The sequence below is a fragment of the Accipiter gentilis genome, chromosome 14, assembly GCF_929443795.1.
Source record: "Accipiter gentilis chromosome 14, bAccGen1.1, whole genome shotgun sequence".
NCBI lineage: Eukaryota > Metazoa > Chordata > Aves > Accipitriformes > Accipitridae > Astur > Astur gentilis.
The window spans coordinates 15,595,810-15,621,727 of NC_064893.1; the positions used below are offsets into that span (position 1 = coordinate 15,595,810).

At 39.5% G+C, this 25,918-nt stretch overlaps 1 protein-coding gene across 1 annotated transcript; it reads right to left on the reverse strand.

The window, feature by feature from the left end:
• Nucleotides 1–468: 468 nt before the first annotated feature.
• PIK3R4 (phosphoinositide-3-kinase regulatory subunit 4) lies at nucleotides 469–25,918 on the reverse strand. The gene is made up of 19 exons (XM_049816845.1): nucleotides 25,189–25,918; nucleotides 23,688–23,821; nucleotides 22,926–23,508; nucleotides 20,523–20,657; nucleotides 18,489–18,710; nucleotides 15,883–16,056; nucleotides 14,637–14,782; nucleotides 13,966–14,169; nucleotides 12,913–13,114; nucleotides 11,142–11,341; nucleotides 9,982–10,192; nucleotides 7,901–8,066; nucleotides 7,034–7,198; nucleotides 5,632–5,843; nucleotides 5,232–5,363; nucleotides 3,742–3,842; nucleotides 2,539–2,627; nucleotides 2,012–2,120; nucleotides 469–1,083 (listed from the first exon to the last, which is right to left on the reverse strand). Exons 1-19 carry the CDS (start codon nucleotides 25,916–25,918, stop codon nucleotides 913–915), a joined length of 4,086 nt encoding a protein of 1,361 aa, XP_049672802.1. The 3' UTR covers nucleotides 469–912.

The window sequence follows — 25,918 nt, forward strand, 5'->3', positions numbered from 1 at the left end:
TGGAGAGGGGGTGAATCACCTGTTTTAGGGGTTAATAACCTTCTGTCCCTGTAAAGCAGAAACTGGAAATGCAGGTAAAGAATGAGTTACCTCATAGGATAAAGCTTAAGACAGGGAGACTGAAAAGCTCGATCAGACAGTAGAAGACTGGTGAGAAAGGTCACTGCTCCTGTCTGACCTCCAGAACTGCCTCCTGACACCTTGTGTTTTGACTGTTTCTGATATCAATACTGAATGATAGAGAACACCATCCTAGTGGTGCTGTTCTAGGCTCCCACCACAGCAGAGCTTAGGATTAGACTCAAGTCAAAAGCAAGGTGGATATAAGGCACAAAGTACAGTTAAGGATCTGACACAAGGTTAAGCTGATCTCAAACTACAATTAACAGCTCAATGGCTCTGGCAGCTGAGACTACAGAATCACTGCAGAGGAACAATGCATTTAAAGAGACCCAAGTACCAAACAGGGAAGCTCAAGTGGACTTTATTATAGTTATTAGAATGTACAGGCACATTAGTACACTGATTCTTATTTCATTTCTCAAATTCAGCATAGGGGCAGCCAGATACTGAAGTACTTGGACCAGCTCTTTGCTTTTTGCACATTTAGAATGTGTAATATGGAACGTCTTTAAATCATTTTCCCAAATAGCCTTGAAGAACAATGTAGGCAAAACTAGGCTAACCAATTTCTTCATAGACTGCTTGGTATTTCAAGGAAATGCTGTAGATACCAAACATCTTTAATAAAAAAAAATGATTAAGAACTGCTAACAGAGTGGTAGGATACAGATAACCTTTATAGTCTTTAAAGTCCATTCTACTCCATGACCTGGAAACAGTCCTTGAAATTTTTATTATAATACTATTTCTTTATTACAAACATTTACATACTATATATTAGTACAACTTTTATTTCCACACTTTAACAATTCCATCCCTTGATGCAGTTACTATAAACCCTTGTGTGGTCTGGAAAGTTGCGATATCTGTGATAATATCATGATGTCCAACAGGCAGAGACTCTGGACCCTTCCGAGGGGTCTCATCAGTGGGACCCAGTTTTTGCTTGTTTTGAATTTCCTGTACAAAGTGAGAAATATTATTTACACAAAGGTAAGCATTTGAAAAGGGGAATTATCACATATACTAGGTTGTAAAAAGATTAAAAAACCTCTTAAAACAAACAAACAAACCCAACCCAAAATCTCCCACCCTTTGGTTTTCTTAGAATTACTCCTTGATTAATTTCTTTTCATCATACAGTTGCTAAGTCTTAATCTGAACTGAAATTATAGCCTTCTGACTAGGAAAAGAATGTTTTTTCCTCATATTTATTTCAATGATAGTAACTACTAAGATTTGATAGTCCTTTGGGGAGTAGGGCGGGAAGCTACAGCAACACTTACATCTTAGCTTTCCATGGTTCTAAAAACTATTTCAATAGCATGAATATAATTAAGAACTTCACAGGAAACACTCAAATATCGTGGTGCATAGGTAGACCCCCACTGACTTGGACTTTTTTAACAGTCACCTTTGAAGTAGTATTCATTCAATTGCACTGACACAAAACACTGTGCAAACAACTAGCAACAATGTCAGTTCCAAAAGTCACTCTGAAGTATGTAATAAAAACTGCAGAGTTCTGCTATCATATTATTTTGGTCCCAATATGTCTCACAATGCTTTGCTAAGATACTACACAAAAGACATTCCAAAGACTTACCAAAATCAAAAGTGTTAAGACACCAGATTTCAATATCCCAAAAGAAATGTGACTCTGGCTTCTGCATGTTAAGTATTATTTGGTAAGCCTAATTCTGTCAAAACCAACTGATTTTTTATTTTAAAATAACTTCTTCCTAACTGCCTGAAAATGCAACGCTGACACCATCCATAAAAGGTAAGAGTGAGATAGTTATAATTAAAGCCATCATGCAATTAATGTAACCCACAGCACCATCCAAAACGCAAGCAGAATAGGTGCCTATCAAACACAGCAAAATACCTGAACCACCTCTGTGCCCTCAATTATCTTCCTGTAGTAGGAAACAGATGGACAATTAGGACTTCCGGCAACAACATATGATCTCTCAGGGTAGGCTAGATCCCAAAACCTAAACACAAACAAACAAAATCAAGTTAAATTTTATCACCTTAATACAGCTGTTTAAAAGCTGTCTTGCTCTTACAATGAAAATGAGTGGGCACTCATTCTTTCTACACATAGTGGAAGAGAGTGATGCAGAGAAATCAGTCATATCAAGCTTACACAAGTTATTATTTTGTTTCTTGTCACACAGCCTATCAAGAACTTTACAGAAGGGTACGCATTGTGTTTCAGAGAAGCACCGAGTTTTGCACTACTTTTGCTGAGAACAATTCTCTCATCTCACTGATGTTTACTAACAAACACATCTTCAGCATTATTGTTTTGTCTTCTTGGAGCTTATTTAAGCAATACTTAGCAAAATTTAGTACACCAGCAAGGGTAGAGGGGAAGGTGTCAAACAAAAACATTGTTGGTTTTATTACCTTATTTTCATGTCTGAGCCTGCTGTCAGTAATATGGGATTACCAGATGCTGGACTACAGTATATTCCATGGATGCTGTGAGGAGAAGGCTGGTAGGGAAAAGGGATATATAAAAATACATTATCACCAATAGCTGTTGCCATGCTTCACAAAGAGAGTGCATTCTTTACCACATTCATCCACCCATCCCTCCACCCAATTTCCAAATGTTTCTGACAATGTCAAATTACTTTGTTAGCAGGTCACATCTTAATATATTAAGACAAATTTCTTCCTTTTATTTGTTATGTTTCACAGAGCAATGCAACAGATACAAGTCTGCATAATGCCTTTTGGAATCTTGGAAATTATATTCTCAGTGATGGCAAGTGAGAGAGATTGTTTCTAACAGAATCAGGCAGGCAAATCATGCTGAAAAGCACATGAATGCTCAAGTTTTTATACTGCGAAAGCATTAAGGGACAGACATGTAACAGAAACCTAGCCTGAATCACAAGTTCCCTGTGTGTGAAGTCTGTGACCAAAATGAACTGAACATGCAATCTTTGTAGCATGTACAAATTCAAGTTTAGATAGATTCCAGAACCGCATTTACAAAATTCATAGAAACAGCTGTGGTTATTTTTGTGTATATATTTGTGTTTTAAGAAAGATATCTCAGATTGCTCCTTCCCCAATTAACTCCTTGAAGAGGAGGAACTTCGTGCTTTAAACTAACAGCTGAGTGTAGTAATGGCATTATATTACAGAAAAAACATGCAAAAAAGCAGATGCTTATTGAAGTATGCACAAACCCAGAAACAACAAGTAAAATTAAGTACAAGATGCCATACCATGCATTTTGCCTTTGCCATAATCATTACAGGCTTGACCAGCTCACTGGTTTTCTAAGAACATGACTGGCTATAGCGAGTGAGTGTTACAAGTACATTCCAGAGATAGTGAAAGATACCAATGAAGATTCAGGTTACAGTACTGTTTTACAAAGGGGATTTAACTTTGACAGCAAAACAATTATGGTGCCAAAAGAAATCCCAGGGCAAGTTCCTGGTGCCAAACTGGCAAGGCCATAGAGACAGGTAACTATACTGACGCAGAGCACGGAGTCTGAGGTTGTTCTAGCCCCAGCTCCAGAACAGAAACAGGAGGAGGAAAAAAAAACAACAACAACAAAAAAACAACCCCAAAACCCCATGACCAGACCTGCAGTTCTGAAAGAGGAGGCGCACTGCTGGCCCACAAAGTGAAGCGTCGATCGCCAGTTTCCATATCCCACATGGAGACTTCATTATTGCCTTGAACAGCTATAGGAAAGATATTTCCAATGCACAAAAAATATAAAACAGGTCAGTTGGCTCTCGCTACCTGTGTTCTACTGACATGATACAGAGGGTATGATATAGAGAGACTCTCCACTTGCTCTCTGCAGCATTTGTGTTAGTCTTGCTTTAGCAGTAAAGCCACGCATGTGTTTTGTTGGTTTTACTGCTTAGTAGAAGCTTCCCTAGAGTGAAAGTGCCTCATTTAAGAGAGCTTAAATGAAACCTGCTTTAATCTTCAACCCTTCTTAAAAGGTACTAAAACCTCAGTTTCCTCCCTAGAAAACTTCTCACTCTTCTTGGAGAAGGATGGATGGTCTGTTCAGCATGGTCATCAGGGACTTCAGAGATTACTCCTGAGCAGGTAAGACAGCAATCCAAAGTTACAGAGTTCAGCAACTACAATGATGTTCCACACCCTTGTTTAGTGTGGACAGGCAAAGAATTCTGTTCAAGCGATTGTTTACATGTCTGGCAGCAACCTAGCAGGCAAGGACTTTTAAATAGTATTCCAAAGTGATGAACTTTGTCATTTATTTATTCTTTAGCAGGGAAGAAAAACTAGAAAGCACAGAGAAGCTTGCTTTATTTGCATATTTTTTCAATAATTTTTATCTCCCAGGGTGGTTAATAACTAAAATAAGAAGTGAAGCCTAAGAAGTAAGTAAAATATGAAACTCAAATTACTCTTGTTTTACAGCAACTTTATCAATTTTGTTATTGTAGGATTAGTTTAAGCCACTTGTCCATTTCAGAATGTGTTCCTGACACAAACACTTAAAAGTATAAGACAGCGCTACATGAAGTGAGGACGAAGCAGCTGTGAGCATACCAGATGAGGAATCTTGGGAGATTTTTGAAGCTTTAACCCATGACACAGCTGGGTTAGATTCAAGTGGGAAATAGAACAGGACAACCTTTCAGTGTTTGCTCTACACAGGCACTGAAAGCAGTGGCAGAATTCCCATCAACTTCAATGTATGTCACGATTTTGGGTTTTGTCTTTTATAAAATTTTGTCCTTAAAAAGTGATGTGGTAGACAGCACGCAGGGAGGGACCCTCATGAGAACTGTAATGCTCAGAAGATGAGAATTGTAAAGGCTGTCTGTCATTTTCTTAATGGCTTAACACTATTTCCCCACCCCCCTTCCCTTTCTCTCTCTAATTTCAAAAAGCCAGGAAGAGCACAGTGGCAGAACACAACTATGAACCTTCCCTTTTTCCTCTCCCCAGGCAAAGCACAAGAAAAACTACAAGGAAGGAAAAAAAACAAACCCCACAACTCCCCCCAGGGCCTGAAGCAGAAGCTGAAACAGAAGCTGCTTTAATCACGATCTCTGGCAACAGTGAGCTAAGTTTAAGACGTCTTTTACCTGCAATTACCCAGGACTGATAGACAGGATGCATGAGCAGGCGTCTGATTCTGGCCTTGGAAGGATGAGAATGGCTGGAGATAGGCAACTGAAACCTCATGTCCCAGCATGCCATGGTACCATTGCTTGTTCCTGGTGAGAGAAAGCTTCCCATAGTCAGAGGAATAAATATATGGGGGTTTTGCCCATATCCTTGTACTCTGTTCCTAGCGAGGTGGCTTCAGCCTCAAATACTTAGAGGGCAGAATACCTCCCACAAATAGATCAGGAGGTATTTCTCTCCTCTTGTTTGAGAAAAGCATATTCTAGTTGAATCAGATCAAGCAAAAGCTTGAGCTATAGTTGTTGTAAAGGAAAACCAGAAGAGTGAAAGAGAAGCTACCAAGAAATATAGGCTTACCAATACACAGCCAGCATTGGTGTATATCCACAGCAAATGAAGTTATGAGGCCTAACTTCAAATCATGTTTCAGTGTCCAAGCGTTGCTGCTAGACCTCAAGTCCCATCCAACTAGAGATCCATTAACTGTACCATAAGCCAGTACTGACTGGGCTCCTGAATTGAAGTGATGCATATCTACCACACAGCCATCATCCTTCAGATCTAAGGACCTGGGTTAAAAGAATAAACTACTTTAGAAACAGATATGATTGCCTCCAAGTTTAAAACTCCTTCCAATAGCTAATGCTGAATAGCATTTTCCTCTTCAGGTCACTTCTCAAGGCATCTGCCAGAAACAACTTTCCAATTTTAGTACAACAGATGCTTATGCTCTCTCAAACCTTTCTGCTGATAGGTCCTACAAGGCTTCTACAGGCTATTAAAATGCTGTCAGCAGCTCTTTACAAACATAAACATAGCTCTGTGCTCTGGGTGTCTCAAGTGTGTTTGATATTTCTCTCCCATTCATACCTCATGTTTATCAGATATTCATCTACCCAGAGTTTACAGGCAGGAACACCCCTCTCCATGTTACACTGCCAGCACTGTCTTCAATCACTTACTGTGTGCGCAAATGGACACCTTCTTCAGGCACAAATGCAGTGTATAGCAAAAGGAAAAATCTAGTTTGTAGCTTCAGTCTCCGTTAGATTTGGCTTATTTAATTTCTGAACTTAACCTCAAATAAAAGAGAACATTTGAGACAGATACGTTACTTTTACTTTAGACAGAAAAGAGGTCTTTGAGATGGTTGCTAGATTTGCTGGGGCCTGGACATGTCCCTCACTCAAGCTGGAAGATTAAGCTGTTCAATCAGTGCTAAATATTCAGAAACTGCTCACATGGATAGAGGTAAGAAAAAGCTAAACCACCCCCCAAAGACTTCCCTAAATAGTATCCCATCCCCCGTATCTTTGCCACCTTACTCACATTAAAAACCTAAGAGAAAAAAATCGCAGGTCTGAGGCCAAGCCACATGTTGTACGTTTGTAAACATTTATCTAGTGACCTGTAAAAGAACCTCCAAAATTACCTTGTAAGTATTAACGTTGTAATAGAGGAGGTAAGAAACTACCTATTCCAGTGCATAAATACAAGAACTATTCAGACTGACTATTTCAAGCTTATAATGAGTCCAGTGACACCAGAGGCACCAATAACCTAGAGCTATGATTTCTCAGTCCTGCACAGTTGTCTTTCAACCTTTCTTTATGAAGCAAGATAAGATCATGGGAGTACAGCCTTCCAATACAGCCTGGGCTCAGCCAGCAGGAAGCCTAGAGCAAATCAAGGAATCTAATCGAGGAGTATAGTAACAGCTTGAGATCTGTGGTGAGATTTAACCGGTTTAAGTACATACCTGCTTTGTATTGGATGAATTTTAGGAGATTTAGGGAGCTTTGAAGCTTCAATACCAAGAAGCTGGATGGCACCATTATCCGAAGCTATAGCCAAGTAATGCGAGCCTTGGCAGAATGTAAGTGTCTTTACATGTCCTCCAATGCGAGAGTATGTCAAAATTGATCTAAACAGTACAGAGGGAGAGAGAGAGAAGGAGAGGAAAAAAAAGGAAACTTTTTTGTCGCACTTTTTAATAAAAAAAAAGAAAGAAAGAAAAAATTACTTCTCTCAAACACCTACTTAAACCCAATGGCTCTTAAGAGTGCTCTGAAAGTAACATTTTCTGAGTGTTCCAAAATCAGAAAGCAACAAAGCCTGTGTTGCCTCTTCAAGCTTAACTCTCCATCTTTGAACATCTAGGTTATAACAGTCTCCAACTGCAGAAGCACACATCTGTTTACCAGTAAAATAAAAGCCTAATCTAGATCTATATCGAAGTAGCATACCATACCACCTGTGTTTCAACCAGCAATACAGCTTTCCTGCATCAAGTATCAATGGATGAGACAGTTAAACATAAAGTTAATTTGCTCCAAAAAACTCAGATGGCTTTAAACAGCAGCACCAGAATATATTTATGTACGTATAGAAATGAAACCAAAAAGCCTGTAAATACAACTCTGAAGCAATCCCTTTGCATTTCCTAGCATTTTTTTCTTTTATTAACTAATTGAAACAGCAACCTAATATTTTATAGCTTCATGTGCAAGGAAGACCAGTATATTTCATTACTGATATCTCCAGCACAAGTGATTCATATTTTGCTCCCCACTCTACTTTGCACTCTAGAATAGCAGTCCCCAAAACCCACGAGTTTTAAAGCTACCTGGTTGTAGTGGTTTTTCCTTCCATTTTTTGGCCGTTCCAGATTTTCACTGTGCCATCATTTGAGCAGGTGGCAAAAATGGAGTGTTCATCAGAGACCCGAATACGGTTCACCGCAGACTTGTGTTCATGAAGGTGAGCTACCAACAATCCTTTGGGACGCCATCCTACAAGGAAAAACAAAACCATAAATTTTGGTGTTGATTTCATAAGTTAATTAGGAACATGAAAATCTCTCTGATCCCATCCACCAACAGCTATAACATGATATAGTCATTACAGCTACAAAGCATGGAAGGCACTGAAAACAGAGCTAAGGCATTTTAAACATTAAAGGCAAAAGCCCATTTGCTCAATTCTAAGTTAAACCCTCTTGGCAGATCTGGGTAAGGGTTCCATGTACACTCAGTGAAATCACAAAGAGCCCTTCTATGTAGACTTTGTACAGATACCAGCATGCAGACTGCTGTGCTGCAAATGGCAATCCCATATATGCCCAAAATGCACATAACGAGCAACACGTTTGAACAGACTTAAGCCCCTAGATTGTCTGTAGAGTGCTTGAACTGACAGGCTTAGTGTTGCACTACATGCTACACTGTCAGCCTTACATACCTAATAAAATGAAGTAACAGCTCTTCTAAATCCCAGAGAAAATTTACTTCAGTCCTTCAAAAAGAAACTGAGGAGTTGAGCTGCCATGAAATAACTCTGGCCAAGAAATTGCCCGCATTTGTGTGATGTTTCCTCCTCTGAAATAAGCAATGCAGAAGTATCTGGCTGCACTTCTAACAGGCATCTACTTTAGCAAAGGATTAACAGCAGATGAAGATAGTGAAGGACAGACCACAGCAAATTTCAGAATAAGACACAAATTTTAAATAAGAACATTCTTCTGGCACACACTTGCGTGGCAGAGCAGGTCATCTGCTTCTACTGTGATGTGTTATTTCATACGTTGTAACACTCTCTTCAGAAGACAAACGCGTGGCTTAGCCAGTCAAAGTTAGCTATGTTCGAATACTATCTGGTTGGAGCATTTTCCTGATGATTTTCTACTACTTCCCTTAACTTGACACAGCAGCTGTGTACACCCAGATATGTATGCTTAATGCTAGGTTTCCCAAAAGACTTTAGCATCGCTGTGTTGATTACTACAAGCCTAGCTGGTACAGACTCTGCTGTCAACATCAGGAGTTTAAGCACATGAACACCCATTAGTAGAGGCCACTTAAACACCTCCATATGGGTTACCCAGCAACAAGAACATGGCGTGGAGAACGCCAGCAGAAAATGCTGAGGACTAATCTGAGTAAATCCCAATCTCAGTTTGGAGCTTCGAAATTTCAATTATGGCCACAGGAAGATGACTGTGATTTAAAGTTGTACATATTCTCCCAGAGTGGCTGCCAGAGCCCTAATTAGCAGAACCTGAGTGTTGCTACCAGGGAAGAACAAGGAGGAACAAGAGGTAATCCTTGTCTCTCCTTCCCTTCTGAAAGCAACAATGTAGTACGAGAATACACATCTCCTCTATGGCTGGGCACTGTGCCACTGTCACCACTGCTGGCTGGGACAGGCTCCTTTGTAAACAAGGGCAGCTCAAACAGCCCACCCCAGTATGTGTGCCACTGGGTAAGAAAACCTGGCCAAGAGGTTACAACACTCACAGGATGCCTGAAAATCTGAAGCCACCCCAGACAAAATACATTTCCCAAGTGTCTCTCCGCTTGCCCTAATCAAGCTACAGGCTGTTACAGGATGGCAAGTTATCTGGCATATACCTGGTTACAAACAACCCACTTCAGAAAACTGACCAGAACAGAGTGCACAACCTGGGCTTCAGACCAGTGGTTTGGGTCAGTTACTGCAAAGGTAAAGATCTAGGTTCCAGACCCTTTTTCATAGGTCATGCATGTATTTTGCCAAATAGATGTTCTGCATAGCACGCACGTTTTGTAAACTAATAATTTCCTCTTTTCCTCATTTTTTGCACTTTTTCCTTGACACAATGATGTTTTGACTCAAATGATTTTTTTTTTTATTTTTTTTTTATAATAGCTTCAGTGGCCTGTGATTTACCTGGAGGTGGGGGCTTGCTCTCCCACTCAGCATTCTCCATCATCTGTTTGGCAAGTCTCTCTGCATTACACTGTTCTCGCTTCTGCTGGATCAACTGCTGAAGTTCAGTTTTGCAAGTGGTGATGCGTAACTGGTGTGTAGATGGGGATGCTGTACTGCTCAGTACCTGCATGGTCAGTTTCCTGGGTTGAAAAACTGTTCCATCAGATGCCTGTAAGAGATAAGTACTTAAAAATATATGCCTTACATTCCACACACAGATAAATCCTGCTCTTAAGATTACTGGATCACACTGAAGAAAAGTAGAAAAATCTTTTTTATTGAATCAATTAGCAATGAATTAGCATTTTAAAAATTTCATGCTTGCATGAAAACAATTAAAAATAGTGAAAATTATTATTTATAGAAAAGCTTAACCATTCACTTATTCTACCCTGTTTGCCTAGTCTGTTCTGTATTCTATTTGTAGAAACTGTAATGTGCCATGCACACCTCTTAATGTGATTATTACAGAAGCAGTTATTGCCCTCAAGACTGACAGAATTACAGGTTAGCTCTTGAACAATCCTTTGTTTATATTGGGCTTCAAAATAAAAGTGTGAAGCGTTTCCCTGTAGCAGTTAGCAGAAGTTAATCTCCAACTAGAAACCAAACAGAAAACAGTGTTCACTGTCAAGAGATGACTCCACAGCCTGCAGGGCTCCCAGTCCATCCTTCTGTAGCCAGTACTAAGTGTTACAGGTATGAGATGTCTAAATGCAGCTATGATGTGATACACCAGTTCCAAGTTAAAATCATGACAGCTCTTGTCTTCCCACATGTATCAGGGCATGCAATTTGAGGAAAAGTCTTTCCTGCCAGAACAGCTTACCTAATAAGCAGCTAATCCACAAAGCCCCATCGCTTCATGCAAAGCAACTATTTGTTAGTGAAGCTTTTCTGTTCAAGTGACCAAATTTATTTCCATCCTCTCTCAATCCCTATTTTAAAAATAAGAACTTGAAAGTCAGCTACTCAGCTGGAGAAGACGCCAGAGAATAGTACCAGTGTAAAATAACCTCCAAACAAAACAAACCATCACATCCCTGTAGTACCACTTGGCTCTAAAACAATTGAATCATTTCAGTTTAAGTTGCGAAGATAGTATGTTTCAGCAATACCTGTGGGGAGGATGACAAAGTGGCACAAATGCCAGCTGAGGACTCCGAACGAAGTGGTTTCCCGGCCTGGATGGCTTCAGGATCAGTAGTTTGCCCATGTCCTTTGGGTACTGGCTGGGAGATGTTAGTTGGTTCCAGGGACCCAAACATGCTTTTCCATTCTTCATTTACATTTGAATCTTGCTTTACATGTTTTCTAGCTATAAGCAATCAGCAGGGAGGAGGAGGGAGAGGAAAAAAACCATAATCATGACAACATTCACTCAGGCTGGTCATTACTTTCAGACTACATGTGAGTCCAATGTTTACGTGCCATTTTTTTTATTTATAAAGTTAATAGAGAAAAACATAATGCTAGGTTGTTTAAGCCAGCTGACAGGGATTTATGAGGCAAACAGAACACACATGGAAAGCGCTCTGTTTATAACCTTCTTAATCCTACAGTTGATTTATGCACTAAATCATTCCAGTATGGAGAAATTTTTGCATCTAGAAGGCTGCAGGATTAGACGCCACAGGACAATTTTTTCTTATGAGAGTTACTCCATTACTGGCATAAGACGGGTAAATTTGTAACAGCACAGTATGCAAATCATTGTCAGTGTCAAATACAATCAGTTTTCCATCACAATCACAACATCACCTGTAGATTCAGGAATGTTATCTGTAAATAGGAAATCTATTTATTTTCAGCATTCCTCTGGAGTCACTTAAAACTGTAAAATATGGAAAGCAAAATGAAAACATAGGGAAAATTAAATTTGGACAAAGTCAGTGAAGAAGTTAAAAGCATGAAGACTTTGCAGGTGACAGTCTGGGGTGAAGTCAATCAGTTCAAATACAGATTCATATACTAACTTTTAAATCCTGTCCACTCCTCACTCCACAGGATGCAAAAACCTGAAAAATCCTGTACTTAAGTACTTTCCTTTAAAATGATACGCAAAACAATTGTGAATTAGCATCTTAAGTCTGTAAATAAGATGGCAATAGCTACCTGGTTTGCAGATATTTCTGTATTTTTAAATCTGAAAACACAGAACCTATCAGTGGTGTACACAGGAGAGCCTTACAAGCGTGACAGACAAGAGAGGAAGCTCACTGTCTGGAAGAGAAGTATTTTGAGGATACAGAGAACTGGAATAGAGTTAGCAGCAAGTGGATTTCAAAGCTGAACAAGGAAATATAAGAGGTTTTTCAAGCTGAAAGAGGAGCAGGCAACAAAGTAAAATGGGTGTGGATGAGTAGCTAAAGAACCCTAAGGTCAACCCCACATACTTGGTGGGTGAGCAACAGTTGGCACTCCTCAGTGCCAGCCTGTTTCAGCATCACACCTAGGCCTCAGTTTTCTCCAGGCTACCTCATGAAAACATCCTGGATTTTCACAGTTAAAGAGCTCATCACTTCTTGAGAAGAAACAGAGATATCAGAAATGTAACCTTCATAATTTACACTGTTACCATGGGTCACTACAGTCCTGTTTGTCACAATCAGCTAAACATCCCATGCATATTACTACTGCAAATGCAGTCAAACCAATTCAAATACTCTCAGGGGCAAAATATCCCCATCTTTCACTGATCCAGAGAGCATTTCAGCACCTCACATTTCAAATAGCAGCAGTAATTTTCTTACTGCAAACTCAGTGAGGATGGTGATATTTATGTAGGCTGAATTACTGAGAACACTTGCTGAGTAAATTAAAGACTTAATTCTCTGACCCTGAAAGAAAGGCTATACTTTAGCTATACAGACCACAACATATACCAACCACGTTTGTCGTCAGACTCCTGCTTTGTTTTAACAAGATCCACTTGTCTCCCAGTTATTCCCAGAGCTGACAAGTCAATCACCCCTTTCTGACTGCTGTCATGCAGGTGGCTCTGATCCACTATATTGGCTTTAGCTTTATTTGATTTTAACATAAAGTCTTTCAGTGCTATCAGTTTGTCTTCTTCCTCCTCAGTCATCCCCTATAGAATAAAAGAAAAGATATTATTATTTACTTTTGAACAAGAACATGCATCAAGGCATGAAGATGTAAGAGGCAGTAAGATTAACAACTGGCTCAGAAGTGGAAGGAGAGAGCACATGTCCAGAATTCAAGACATCAGTCTATCACTCATATAAGACTTTGGGTAAGCTGCTGTAGTATAAGAATATCTTTCATCCTCAGGAACAGGACTAGGAATAGTGAAAGGGCAAAACAGCATTTAATATCAGATCGCTGTCTGGTGCAATCTGCTTTGTTGCCACCTAGGCCATGCTTACAGCCTACAAGCCATAAGAAAAAAAAAGGCGGGGGGAGGGGGGGGAACCAAACCAAACATGACACCCCCCTCCCCTCAGCTGCAGTCCTTCCTCTTCCCAGTTCTCACTACTTTGTGTGGGTGCTTCTTAGTGTTCCCTTCGTCACATACAAGCCTCAACACTTTCCAGCTCCCTTTGGCTTTTGCAGTGTTACTTGCCTGTCTATCTGTTCAACAAATGTGTACTCTTCTCTCCAACACAATACACAGCACATATTCTGTAACACTGATACCATCACAGATGTGTCAGAAATCTGAGACATACAACTGAAGTCTTTAAAATGAGGATGTATTTGGGAAATCCAAATGTAAGGTTGCCCTATTTCTGGCAGATCTTTTCAGAATCTTCCTTAACTTCTGAACTTTGTCCTACAAGCATATACTGAAATCAGTGAAGTCAATGGTTTGCAAGATCAGAACCTCAGACCAGCAACTGCAAGGTTAGTGTCTGTGGAGACATACCAAGCCCATGAATCTCAAGCCTGACTTTGATAGTACAAATAAAAAACAATCACTTGTGAAAGTAGCTTCTTCAACAGCTGTGCAATGGCAGGGTCCTCTGGGGGTGGGCAGTCAGGGAGAGCACCATTCCTTTTCTTCTGACGCATCTGAAGGTGTCGGAAGAGGCTTGTGATATCCTTTGATCTTAAGACATAATCAAATATGGAACGGCTAACAGGCTCTTTAAGTACACTTAGCAGGACTATTTCTTTATCTATCTGCAATTCAAAAAGAGAGACCAGTCAACATGGAGGAGGATGATGTCCATATAAACACGGGGAAATCTAGCAGTAAATGCTGTCATCTCATGCCTATAATGTTTGTGATTTTTTTTCCTAGCCTGAAAGTCAGTAACTGGACATCTGCAAATATTAATATAAAACACAATCTCTTCCTCTGAAGGCATGTTCTAAAAACCAGTTTCCAGCTCAATCCTGAAGAGATGCTTTCAAACTTACAATAACAAAAAATCATGTAGGGACTTAATCATGTGCAATAATTTTTGTGCCAATAATCTAGATTCTACTTCTCTCCTTTCATGAAAATAATATCTTTCTGTGTTTTGGTCATATCACATTCTCTCCATGCTCTTTCCCTGTTCTTGTAGCCAGGACCATGGCCAAGACAGACTTAAGAATTATGACTAGTCAGGATATATTCACATTAGTATTATTTGAAGTCTTACCTGTATTATTGGTTGTGTGATAAAAGAATGGAGGTATGGCATTAGCTTGCAGTAGACATCAGCAATATTCAAATACTGTGCTACTACAGTGATAAATCCAACTGCACCGTAACGTATCCAAAGATTAGGATGACACAGGAAAGGTGCTGAAAGAAAATTAGGCTGTTAAAATACATCGTTCATATTAAAGAGAAGGGATCATCCTGTACATGGTGGCCTGTGAAGCCATTTCCTTCCCCGAGAATTACCCCCCAAACTAAGTCTTTGCTCCTGCAGAGCACCAAGGTTAAAACACTCATACTGAGAAAATTAGTTCATGGACTTCACTGTGCCTGTGCTGCTCAGTTTCCTTGCTGTTGCCAAAAAGCATATTTTTCCTATTTATTCCTTGCAATCCCTAATTGTCAACTCCAGATTTACAAAAGAGACTAATAAAAAAATAAATCTCAACCTTACTCTGGACAATTATGGAGAATCCTAATACCAGTGATTTATTCTTTTTAAGTAAACACATTATTCCTTCCTTCTTGCCCTCTCTTCCTTGAATAGTCACTACTTGAATTGTAAGATTATCAAACTCAGAAGTCCATCTCAATTATGTGGGTTGTAATCAAGGGACTGCATCTAGTCATGAGATGTAATCACAGATCATTTGCCCCAAATTGAGTGCTTTTGAAAAGCAATAACATTAGGAAGAAGCAGACTATATCTCAAAAGATCAGTTGGTATTTTCATTTCTATAAATAGCTGGCAAATCTTGGGCACATCTAAATTAAACCGATAAGCCTAATGAGGAAGGAGAAACCAACTCTGTATTCAAGGTTCTATTGAGTTAAATGGGTTTTTATGAGGTTAGAAACAGGGTAAGAAAGGATCACATATTGTCCGAAGAACTGGGTTCCCCCCTTCATCAAAGGCTGATCAGTAAGAGTTTGCAATTTATGTGCCTGTTCAACTTCCAGAAGTAACCAGAAGTTTTTCTTTATAGGTGGTTGGCATGAAGAACAAGGAAAGATCTTAAAGCAGAGAGGTTTTAAACTAAGTGTTGTTTGCTGCTGTCCTATATAAAAATCAGAGAAAATGCTTCCAATTTGTTCCACCAAAATTATTATTTTAGAGTTCTGAGCACTAACAAGGTCCAACTAGCAATAGTTCATTAACACCGTTTTGAATAGATTCTAAAATAGTACTATAGGTTTGCATATGGGACAGCTAAGCTGACAGTGAAGCTTTATGTAGTACTTACCAATATCACAAGCAAACTCGTAAATATGGGGCTTCTGCAAGAGCCCCAACTGGCACATACAAGTAAGAGCATTGAGGGCTTTATAAATGACAAACTCTTCAGCATCACTGAGACCTTGCTGAAGCAGAGGTTTCAGTATTGATGAGCTTTGCCAGCCAACATAAGCAGCAACACCTGAAACATAAAAAGAACATATAAAAATCCAAAGCAGCACTTCCTTGTGTTTCCTAAAGTTTAAAATTGCTATCCCACAGAGACTTCTCAAAACAGGTATTAGTCAGTAGAAAAAAAAAAAAAAAAGCTGCTGCTTTTCATTCAAAGTTAGACCAATATTCAGAAAACTGCTTGATAAAAGCAGATCCCTGAATCTGCAAAGGTCCTTCCAGATGCCAGGCATAGATGTCAGCACACAGCTGGCCAGCAGAAGTCTGAAACAGGAAAGCAAAACCAGCAGTGCTACTGATGGCAGTGCCTGCATTGGTACATGGAAAGGAAAGTGAACAACAATGAAAGGTTCTGTTAGCAGGATTTTGTCTTTTAACTTAGCAGTGATTGTAATTTGAGTATCACTCGGACTCCTGAAAAGACTGAATGGGACACTGGACTAATTATCAGCAAAGAAAGTCTATAACATACATTCACTTAGCCACAAAGGAAAGAATCACTTATAGTCAAAAAGGAACTTTCAGAACAATCTTCTAAAACTCTTCCAGCCTGAAATGGCTGCAAGATTTGCTGTTTAGTTTACGAGTCTCAAATTGTTTGCCATCATGAAACCACCTTGGCCCTAGTTTCAAAAATAAACCCAATTTTAAAATATATTTCAAAATCTTAGAAAGAAGGCAAGATCAAAAGCAAAATGAAAGTAACTCCTTTGAAGCTGCTGGACAAAAATATATCAACTGCATCACAGTAAGAGAAACTGTTTTCCTATTCTTCTTCCTTTCCCACATGAAAACTAGCCACTGGCCACATGAAACTGTCATCTGGAATTGCTTGTTTGGATTAGATAATCCACCTACAATAATTAATCTCTGGCAACGTTCAGGGAGGTGGTCCTTGTTGGATTTCTGATCTTTCCTCTAGCTTTAAATCCATCAAGCTAACATTCATTCCCACAAACAAATGGGCAGCTCCTCTGATGGTTCTCAAGAGAAAAAAATTAGTTTTTCATTGAATAGCTCAGGCTTATTGTTGCTATTGTCATATGTGGTACACAGCATAGACTGTAACTGCCTCTGCTTCTAACCCAGTTATTTGGGATTGATAAATAACAGAAAATTCAATGTCTTCCCATCAGAATCAATATGAAACATAAAATAGCTTTATCACTTTTACTCTAATAAGGTAATAATCGATATACTTGCTCATGTATTAATGCTGGGCTTTGCAACCAGTTGCTAAAAGGAAGAGAGGAATAAGGGAGAAATAGTACAGGTAAGAGAAATTCCCTCAGTGCCACTTTTACAGAAGGACATCTGCCCACAGCCATAGGCAGCAGTGCCTCCATATACTTAAACATGAGTTAGAGAGCTCAGTTTTAAAGATGTGCAAAAGCTTTAAGTAAAACAGTGTAAAACAGAAATATAAATTTTGAACTTTTTCTGAATTCTTCTGTGGAGGTTTTGAACAGATACTGGAAGAGGAGAAGTTAAAAATATAAGTTAACATGTCTTGACTTTTACACTTAATTGCCTCACATCTCTCTACATGTCTTTTGCAAGAAGCCAGGATACTGTGCCTGTGCTTTAGCTACCCCACTGCTCCTTCTAAACAAATTCTGGCAAGTTATTGGCATCACATCTTGGCAGGGTTTGCCAGCTCAGCATTTTATGGCTTCCAGTCATAACGGAACATGTGCCTACCATAATGGCCCTGCTGGAAGTTTGATCATGCTTGGTTTTCTTGCCCATGTACCTGAAGTACTACTTTCCCCCCAGCTACTGCAATCGGAAAGTTTTCTTGAGCCACACATCCAGAGCATTGACTCTCAGCAATAGTCTTGTGGAATAATTTCCCACATATATGCAACATTAGATATAGTTAACAGCTGCAAGTAAGATTTTTAAAGTTTTTATTAAGTTTTCTGACCTGACAGGAATCTTTAAGTGAGGTTTTAAGGCACTAAAATTTTTTTCAAATTAAAATTTTAGCCTATACCAATGCATAGTTTTCATTGTATGAGCAGGTCTACTGAAGTTAATGGGACCATGCACACATGTGGCATCTACTAGACAGCTTGCAGAAATCTTAGTATTTACTTGTCATAATTTAGCTTTTTGAGTTAGTGGCTTTAGCAAAGACTCAAAAAAATAGCATTTAAAGTTTATTTTTCACTTTAATCTAACCTAGGCTTAAATGCCTCAGTCTCATTTGTGTTAAGTATTTGGACTAAAAAAAAATGTATTTGTATTTACATTGTTTTGTCTTCACTCCCTAAGGAAACATTTACACCCAATAATTCAGCAAAGTCTTTTCCCATAAATTATAGAAATTTTTTTAAGAAAGGACTTTTATATGACTGTTAACAGTTTCCAGAATATGCAAAAATTAATTTATTTACATTATTATCTCTCTACTCTGTCTGGCTGAAACCAAACACTTACCAACAATGCTGTCAAAGAAAGCTCCTCGAAGATGCCAGTCATTCTTATCATTTAAGAAAGTGATCATATGAGACAGAAGAACATCATTGGCTTTCTGACGTCCAAAAAAGACACAGAGACGTGTTATTCCATTTTCCATCAGTGTTTGTTTCACGATATTCTCTGGGTCACTTAGCAAAGTCACAACTTTCTGCTGGACCATTTCATGTAAGGCTTGCAACTCTGCAAGAGACAACAGGATGAACATTTAGGCTGGTGAGACACAATATATGCATGTGTACTACCTGCTGCCAAAGGAGTTACACCGATAGGTCATCCTGAAGAACACCTGACTCAGTGAGATGGGCATTCTTACCAGAGCAATATATTCTAAATTTGTCATAACTTCAACTAAGATGATCCATCTCATTATATATATAGGTGAAACGTAGATGTGAAGAAGCATCAGAATGAGTCAGCAGCAATGTTACAACAGTAAACAAAATGCTTCAAGGCAATTCTGGTTTCCTATGTTTATTTGACTGAGTTTCAAAATTTGTGAACTGACAACAGATCAGGAGTATCTTTTTAGTTAGGTAGATAGATTGGCTTCATTAAGGATACAGAGAGGAATAAACAGTACTTGAAAAAGTGAGTACTTCCAATTTCATTAAATATCAGCATTTACCCTAACACCACCGAGAAAAAATTTGAAGATGACCTTGTGGCTTCTACTCCACATTGCAACAACAAAAAAATTTCTATTAAATGGAAATAATGGAATTGTTAATACACTGGCTATTACTGAAAGCCGTACAAGGGAAGTTCTCAAACAAGCAGCACAAAAATTTCAGCCACTGCTGTCCCAGGTTTGCAGGGGTGATTACCATTTGCCTGCAGTCAGAAGACAAGCTAATTTCCTTTCTATCGTGACTCTGTCTGTCAGTCACATGAGAAAAATGCTTCCTCAGTTCAAATTTCTCATGCTTAGTTTCTAAAAGGGTAAAAAAAAAAACCTATTCAAACTTCTTTGTTCCTTGAGTTACTTCTTTCATCTCCAAGCTATTTTGAGGGATAGGGGATGGTATTTCTTAGAAATACAGCCTGTACAATGGGGCCTCCTCTCCCACTCCCCAGCAATTCTGAGCACCCCATGCCTTATGTGAAGGAACTTGAAGGGGATTTTTTTATGTTTGGTTTTGGTAGGTTCGTTTTGGTTTTTTTGAAGTGTCATTCTGCAAATAGTTAAGAGATAATTGAAACATGGCTTTTTCCCTACCAAGTGGAGTATGTGTGGGATGTTTACCAATTATGATTAGTCACAGATTGATCTACTTAGCCCAAAAGATATATGACAGTTTTTAACCATGAACTCTTCCCAGCTTCGAAGGCTTGCCCAGCATTGTTCTGGAAATCTATGCATTGCTAAAAGGCACTGAAGCTGACACACAGGTCACTTATTACCATCCCTCCTTCCCAAGGGAAAAAAAAAATAAAAGCCATCCTTAGGATTTTAACTCCTTCTCTGTGTAACAGTTACAATAGCACAGACAGCAGTGTTACTGCCCACTGGCATCCATACATTCAACATCTTCAGGCAAAAAGACAAAAATTGCCAGGCATAGGAATAGAAAAGGAAGAACAACTGAAAAATACAGTACTATGACTATGCTAGAATTAGACAGGTTTTTCAAAGCTAACACTGCCTGCCACTTCAGTGGAAATGGTTATTTGGAATACAGACGTTTTTGCAGCTGACTTGTTCATGAGACTGTGAGTGAAGCTGGATATGCAGCCAGCATCAGTTATACCTGGAGAACTTCTGAAGAAGAAAAGTGTGCTCATTTATATACTTGTCTTTCACAATGTTCAGAACAGAGGTATCTTTCTGCGTGAAGCAGTAACACACACGCTTTGGGGCTGGCAGAGGCAAAGCATTCTTCTTCATCTCTTTAAGCTTAGTCTTCCTATTAAATGGGAAGATCAGTGCTAACTAGGAGCTTTCGGCCATGATCTGCTATTATAAGCAGGCAAGGTAAGTAGAAGTGACATTACCTGTGTCATAGTTATCACTAGGGTGAGACGTTTCATCCATTTCTTCACCATTTGGTTCATTTTCCATGTTCAGATTTTTCAGCTGTACTAACTCCAGAAATCTCAGAGCTGTTTCTGCCAACAATGCTATGTTTTCTGCAAAGGAAAATATTTTGGTTAAGAATTGTTCCACTTGGCCAATTTACATCAGTCTGATGATCCCCCTGATGACAGATTTACAACCACTTACAATACCAGTCACGATGGGCAAATGGGATTGAAATTACACAACATGCTCTGTGCTCTGGTCAACCCATTTCTGTTGACCCAGACCCCACCAAAGCTACCAAGTACATCAAATCACACGGTACTTTTGTCATGTAAACAAGTGAAAAATTGTAAAGATATCAACGTAACAAGGACTAATTTCAGTCTTCTAAAACCAGCCCTAAATGCCACCTAATCTTAGGCAAATGACTAAATAACTTGATAGAACTTAAAGGCCAATCAACCTGAATTAACTAACATGCCCACATGGTAGACTGCAACAAAACAACAAAACCAACCGTGCCAGGATATGTATCCTAGGGAATAACAGGGTTACCCTTGAGGGCTGGATTACACTTTTAGAACATTTGTCCTCATATCTATCCATGCCATTTGGCACCGTTCTGCACTGTCTGGAAGCTGCTGAAGCAACTCAGGCTATATTATATGGGTCAGGCCACTCCTGGCACAGGAATAATCCCATCAAGGCAGAAGTCCCACTTAAACAGCCATTCTGAGTGTCGTCCAAGACGACAGCAGCGTGCCAATGGAGCCTCTCCACAGCCCAGATCAAATCCTGTAAGTCACCAGTCTGACCACTTCCAAAAAATACGCTATAGTAACACAAGTTAACTCAGGTAGTAGATGACCTTTAAATATATACGTATTTGAAATTTAAATTGCTTTCTTAAAAAAAAATAACTATTTGAAATTAAGGCAATTTAATCAGACTTAACAATCTACAGTTCAAATAACCTTTCCAAATTTCAGAAAATATTCTGGCTGTACTCAGTTTGAAAATAAAGTCAAATTGCTGAACACAGAGAGAACCTTTGTGTAAGCAGATGCAACTCGAGTCTACAGGTACTGAGACCTGTAGCCTTTCTGCACTTGCAGAAAAGGAGATTGCATTTCATTTCTTCCATTTCAGCTTATTTAACAAGTTCAGCTTTATATTAGTTCATTTAAAAATTTATTACAAATAGACTATAATGTTACAAGATTTTTTTTTACTAATCTACAAATAAAAGGCATGAAAAAATGGTTCTTTCATAAAGCCCTAAATGTAGAAGATCAAGGTGACCAAAAGCAATTGGTTCTATTCATTAACTATACATTGTCTTTAATAATTATTTTATCAGCTTACTTCGTAAACAAAAGAAAAATGTCACCCAAGACATTTTCAACTGAATTCTGCATTTATAACTTTAAAACAAAAACAAAAGCAGCACACTTAAAAAATATCCTAGTCATAGCAAACAAGGGTACATCATAAATGGCAAATATGGGCATGACTACAAAGCTTCTTCCTGAACCAGGCAGAACTCATATCTGAATAACGTACAAAGAAACTACAGTATAAGCCAGTCCTTCTACATAGCAAATAATGTAATTTCAGCCCCTGAATATCTAATTTCATTTTGTGGGAAAATAACTCTGAAGCATAGCAACACACTGATGCTTTAAGTTAGATTCATATTTACTCAGTTCAATCAGGCTACTTACTCTAAGCAAACAATCTGAGCTAATGAAATGTCCATTAAGACAAATTAGTAAAAGCAGTAAAGGGTGGGCAAGCTCAGAAAGCCCTGTTCACATACTTAGCTACGCAAAGACTGCTTGCACAAGTACATTTCTTTGTTACTCTCTTGCTTACCCAGGGAATAAAGCCAGGGCTGCTTTCCTGAGCATGAGGCTCTGCACTCTGACCCCCTACCTTAGCTGTCGGCAGACCTGCTGTGTGCTACATCCAGGCCCTAGCCCAAAGCACAAGTATACATTCTGAAAGTTGCTTTTACATGCAGAACTACACAGAAGAATGAATGTTAATTTTAAAAAAAGTTAACTCATCTAGCAGAGAGTGAACACATTTTGTCAACTATTTAAAATGTAATTATTTAACCTGGGTACAGATCTACACTGGAAACTCATCTGTTAGTATAAGTCAACTCATTAATTATTAAGTTGCTGCCACCACCTGCACCACTTAGCTTAAGTGAATACAGGTGTCTTTACCTGCAGTAATTTCTGAGACTTCTGGGGAGATTTACTGAAGTAGAAACAGCAAGCTATGTAATGATTTTGAACAGAGAAGAAACCAGTTAAAGAAATACACAAAAGCCCAAGATTTGGAGTTTTGACTGGATTTCCTCTTACCAGCATATGCAAGTCTGACAATGGTGGCTTCATCCTGGGCCAAGTGTGCAATGCCTGGCAGAATGTATTCTGGGTAAATGTTAATGTCATTGCGTGGCACCTCTTTGACGAGAGCAAGAACTTTAGTTAGTGTCCTCACAGATTCTGCCCTCACCCTGGGCACAGAGTCGTTGCTGAAATGTAACAGATAAGGAGTAATACGATCCAGAAGAATCTCTACACTTAATCTTGGTGCTAAATGAAGAATCAGTTCCAAAGCAGCCAGTTTTGAATCACAGTATTTGAGAGTCTGTAAACAGGAAGTTATCATAGACACTAGAATAACCAGCCCATTCTCTTTTGTCTCTCCCTCAGCTTTCTCTGTGCGATCATGCCCACAGAGATTGTGAATGATGTTGTCCAGATCTTTACGTATGACCAATATACGTTCATCTGCTGATACAAACGTTTCCTTGGCAAACTGGGCCATGTAAGGCTGAAGGAAAGTGTAAAATATTTCAGGAAATGCATTGTTACGTTGCTGTTTCAAATAATCTTCAGCTGCTAAACGTTTATCTGGCTCACGATGGACCATCTGAGTGACCTTGAGAAAGGCAGAAGTAGGAGGGAGTGGGAGAGAAAGATTAAAGGTTTAGACATTTGTAATACAAAAATAAAAAACCAAAACACCAAACCCAAACAATAAGCAATTTGTCACCAAAGTAGGTGAAATAAACTACAAACACATCACACAAATGGTTCTAATGCTGTAGTCATCCTTACCAGTTCTCTGATACTACAATCTTCAATTTTGTTTAGGACTTGATCGGGGGAAAAGAGGCCATTTCTGTAAGCCAAAAGCTGAGATAAATCAAACAAGGGTACACCTTCTGTGAAGAGCTCTGCTATTACACAGCCTGGGGAACAACAGCAACAACAACAAAATTTCAAATATGTCAGAGGATTATAAACAGGCACTTTAACTTTTCTTTCTATATGCAGACAAGAACAAACCCTATGCAACTCATAGCTTGATTAAAAATGAGGCAAGTGAGTTGCCAAATTAACTTGTGGAAAGGAGAAAGCTTCTCAAGCTCCAAAAACTGGCTTTTACGCTTGATGCCTGAAATATCTCCCAAGTATTTTATTTCAAACATGCCAACAGCAGAGAAGTTTGCAACCAGGAAGCATGAGGTAGTGACTTCACCCACCTGCCAGCTGGAAAATACACCACCAGAAAAGGAACCCACATCACTCTCACGTGGAAGAGGAGTGCCAGCAAGTCAGCATGGATGGGGCAGTAGGTCAAAAATAAGCAGCCCTTTTACAGAAGGTAAAGAAATAACCTCCACTTCCACAGTGATGCTGGGAGACAGCATATATTCATTCACACAAGCTCATAACCATAGTTGAGAAATAACAATTGAAAAACACGGCCCCCTTTGCTGTGTACATGATGCACATTCTCTTCAAAGGTCCCACTCCTGCAGTTTGCTCCCAATGGTCAGCATCTTGCTTTATCAGTGGAGTGCCCTGGAAGTTTGGCTATAAGAGTAGCTTGTAAAATGAAGTAACCATTACCTTTAAATTCAAATTTTCAATCACTTTAAGAAAAAAAAAAAAAAAAAGCCAAAAAAAAAAAAAAAAGGCCAAACTTAAGGCTTTCAAACTGCTCAAGGCAAGCTCAAGACAAGCCCAAGACTCAAGACAGGCTCCCACAGTCGGACTCTATCAAATATTTGCAAATGGGACTATGACAGGAGCTTCTTAGTTATCCAACTTCCTGCCTGTGGAGAAAACAAAATGAGAAGGGGCTTCTAAAGCCAATATTGCCAAATTACCCTGAAAGCTGGCTCAGTCCCCAGGCCAGCTGGACCTTCAGTGAACCACTGACTAGTTCCTCTTCTTGGGTCCCATGAGGGACATGCTATGCATCCCTGGAACCTCAGCCACAAGAAGATGATGGTCTGTCGCTTGCAGAACCATCTCTTTCCCAGGACAGAGTTGAGCCATAACAGAACAGTTTGTGATTTCCCTCCTCAGATAACATGGTGATGCACTTAAGGTATGTAGCTTACTTTATTGTGTCTGTACTTTTTCTGTGAATGAAGGGTTTGGGGTTGGGTCTTATGCTTAAAATATGCAAGTTTTTCCATGTGCTGTTCTCTAAGCCCACTGTAAAAAAGAGAACAAAAAAAACCCCCCAAAACCCCAGATAAGCTTTTCTGCATCCTGACACACAATCATAAACAACACACTGGTCTCTCTTGATGGCTCCAAGTACCTGCAGAAAAGATATCCATTGCACGTTTCAACTCCCCTCTTGTTCGCTGATTGCTATTTGCCAAGTCTACCAACGGAGTTGAAGGGTCCCGCATGTTTTCCAACTCCATAGCAAACATACTGCCATCGACAAAGCGCTCGGGAGCGATGTAACACGTTCTCCTCCGTGATGTGTCAAAGAAATAGTTGAAGTCAGCAGGATTGTCTTCAGGAAGATAAGTTGGTTTAAAACTGGCAAAGTCAGTTAGAAGAACCCAATTCCAGCTGGTCACCATGATGTTCTCTGTTTTAATGTCCCCATGGCGGACTCCAGATTTGTGTGCTTGGTCCACCGCAGTAAGGATCTGGAAAGCGATCCACCTTTTTTCAATGTTGTTCAGGAACGGCCTGGTACTAATTCGATCGTACAGGTTGTCCCGTACGTACTGTCTGAAAAGCATCGCAGCTTTCTCAGAGAGGGTCGCTTTCTGGAAGGGAAGGCAGTTCTGTGCCGAGTGTAACCTTATTTTCAGCTCCTCCAGCTCTTGCTTGTAGCTCGTCAGGGGTAAGGTCGGATCCTGAATGGCGAACACCTTCACGACCACCAGCCCCTCCCGGTGCTTGGCTCGGGCGACCTTGAAGAAGCGGGTGCTCCCCAGGCTCTTGTCGTATTCGAAGTCGTGGATGTCTGAGAAGTAACTGTCTACCGAGAGGATCTGCGAGGGGGCGATGCCAGCCAGCTGGTTCCCCAT

What these genes read in the sequence shown, in the direction of transcription:
- PIK3R4 (XM_049816845.1), bottom strand. Translation starts at nt 25,918, where the DNA reads ATGGGGAACCAGCTGGCTGGCATCGCCCCCTCGCAGATCCTCTCGGTA. An exon ending in GGAGTCTGACGACAAACGTG is followed by an intron (nt 11,342 to 12,912) that starts GTTGGTATATGT and finishes GATTGCTTATAG; the next exon opens with CTAGAAAACATGTAAAGCAA. An exon ending in CCAATGCTGGCTGTGTATTG is followed by an intron (nt 5,364 to 5,631) that starts GTAAGCCTATAT and finishes TTCTCTCACCAG; the next exon opens with GAACAAGCAATGGTACCATG.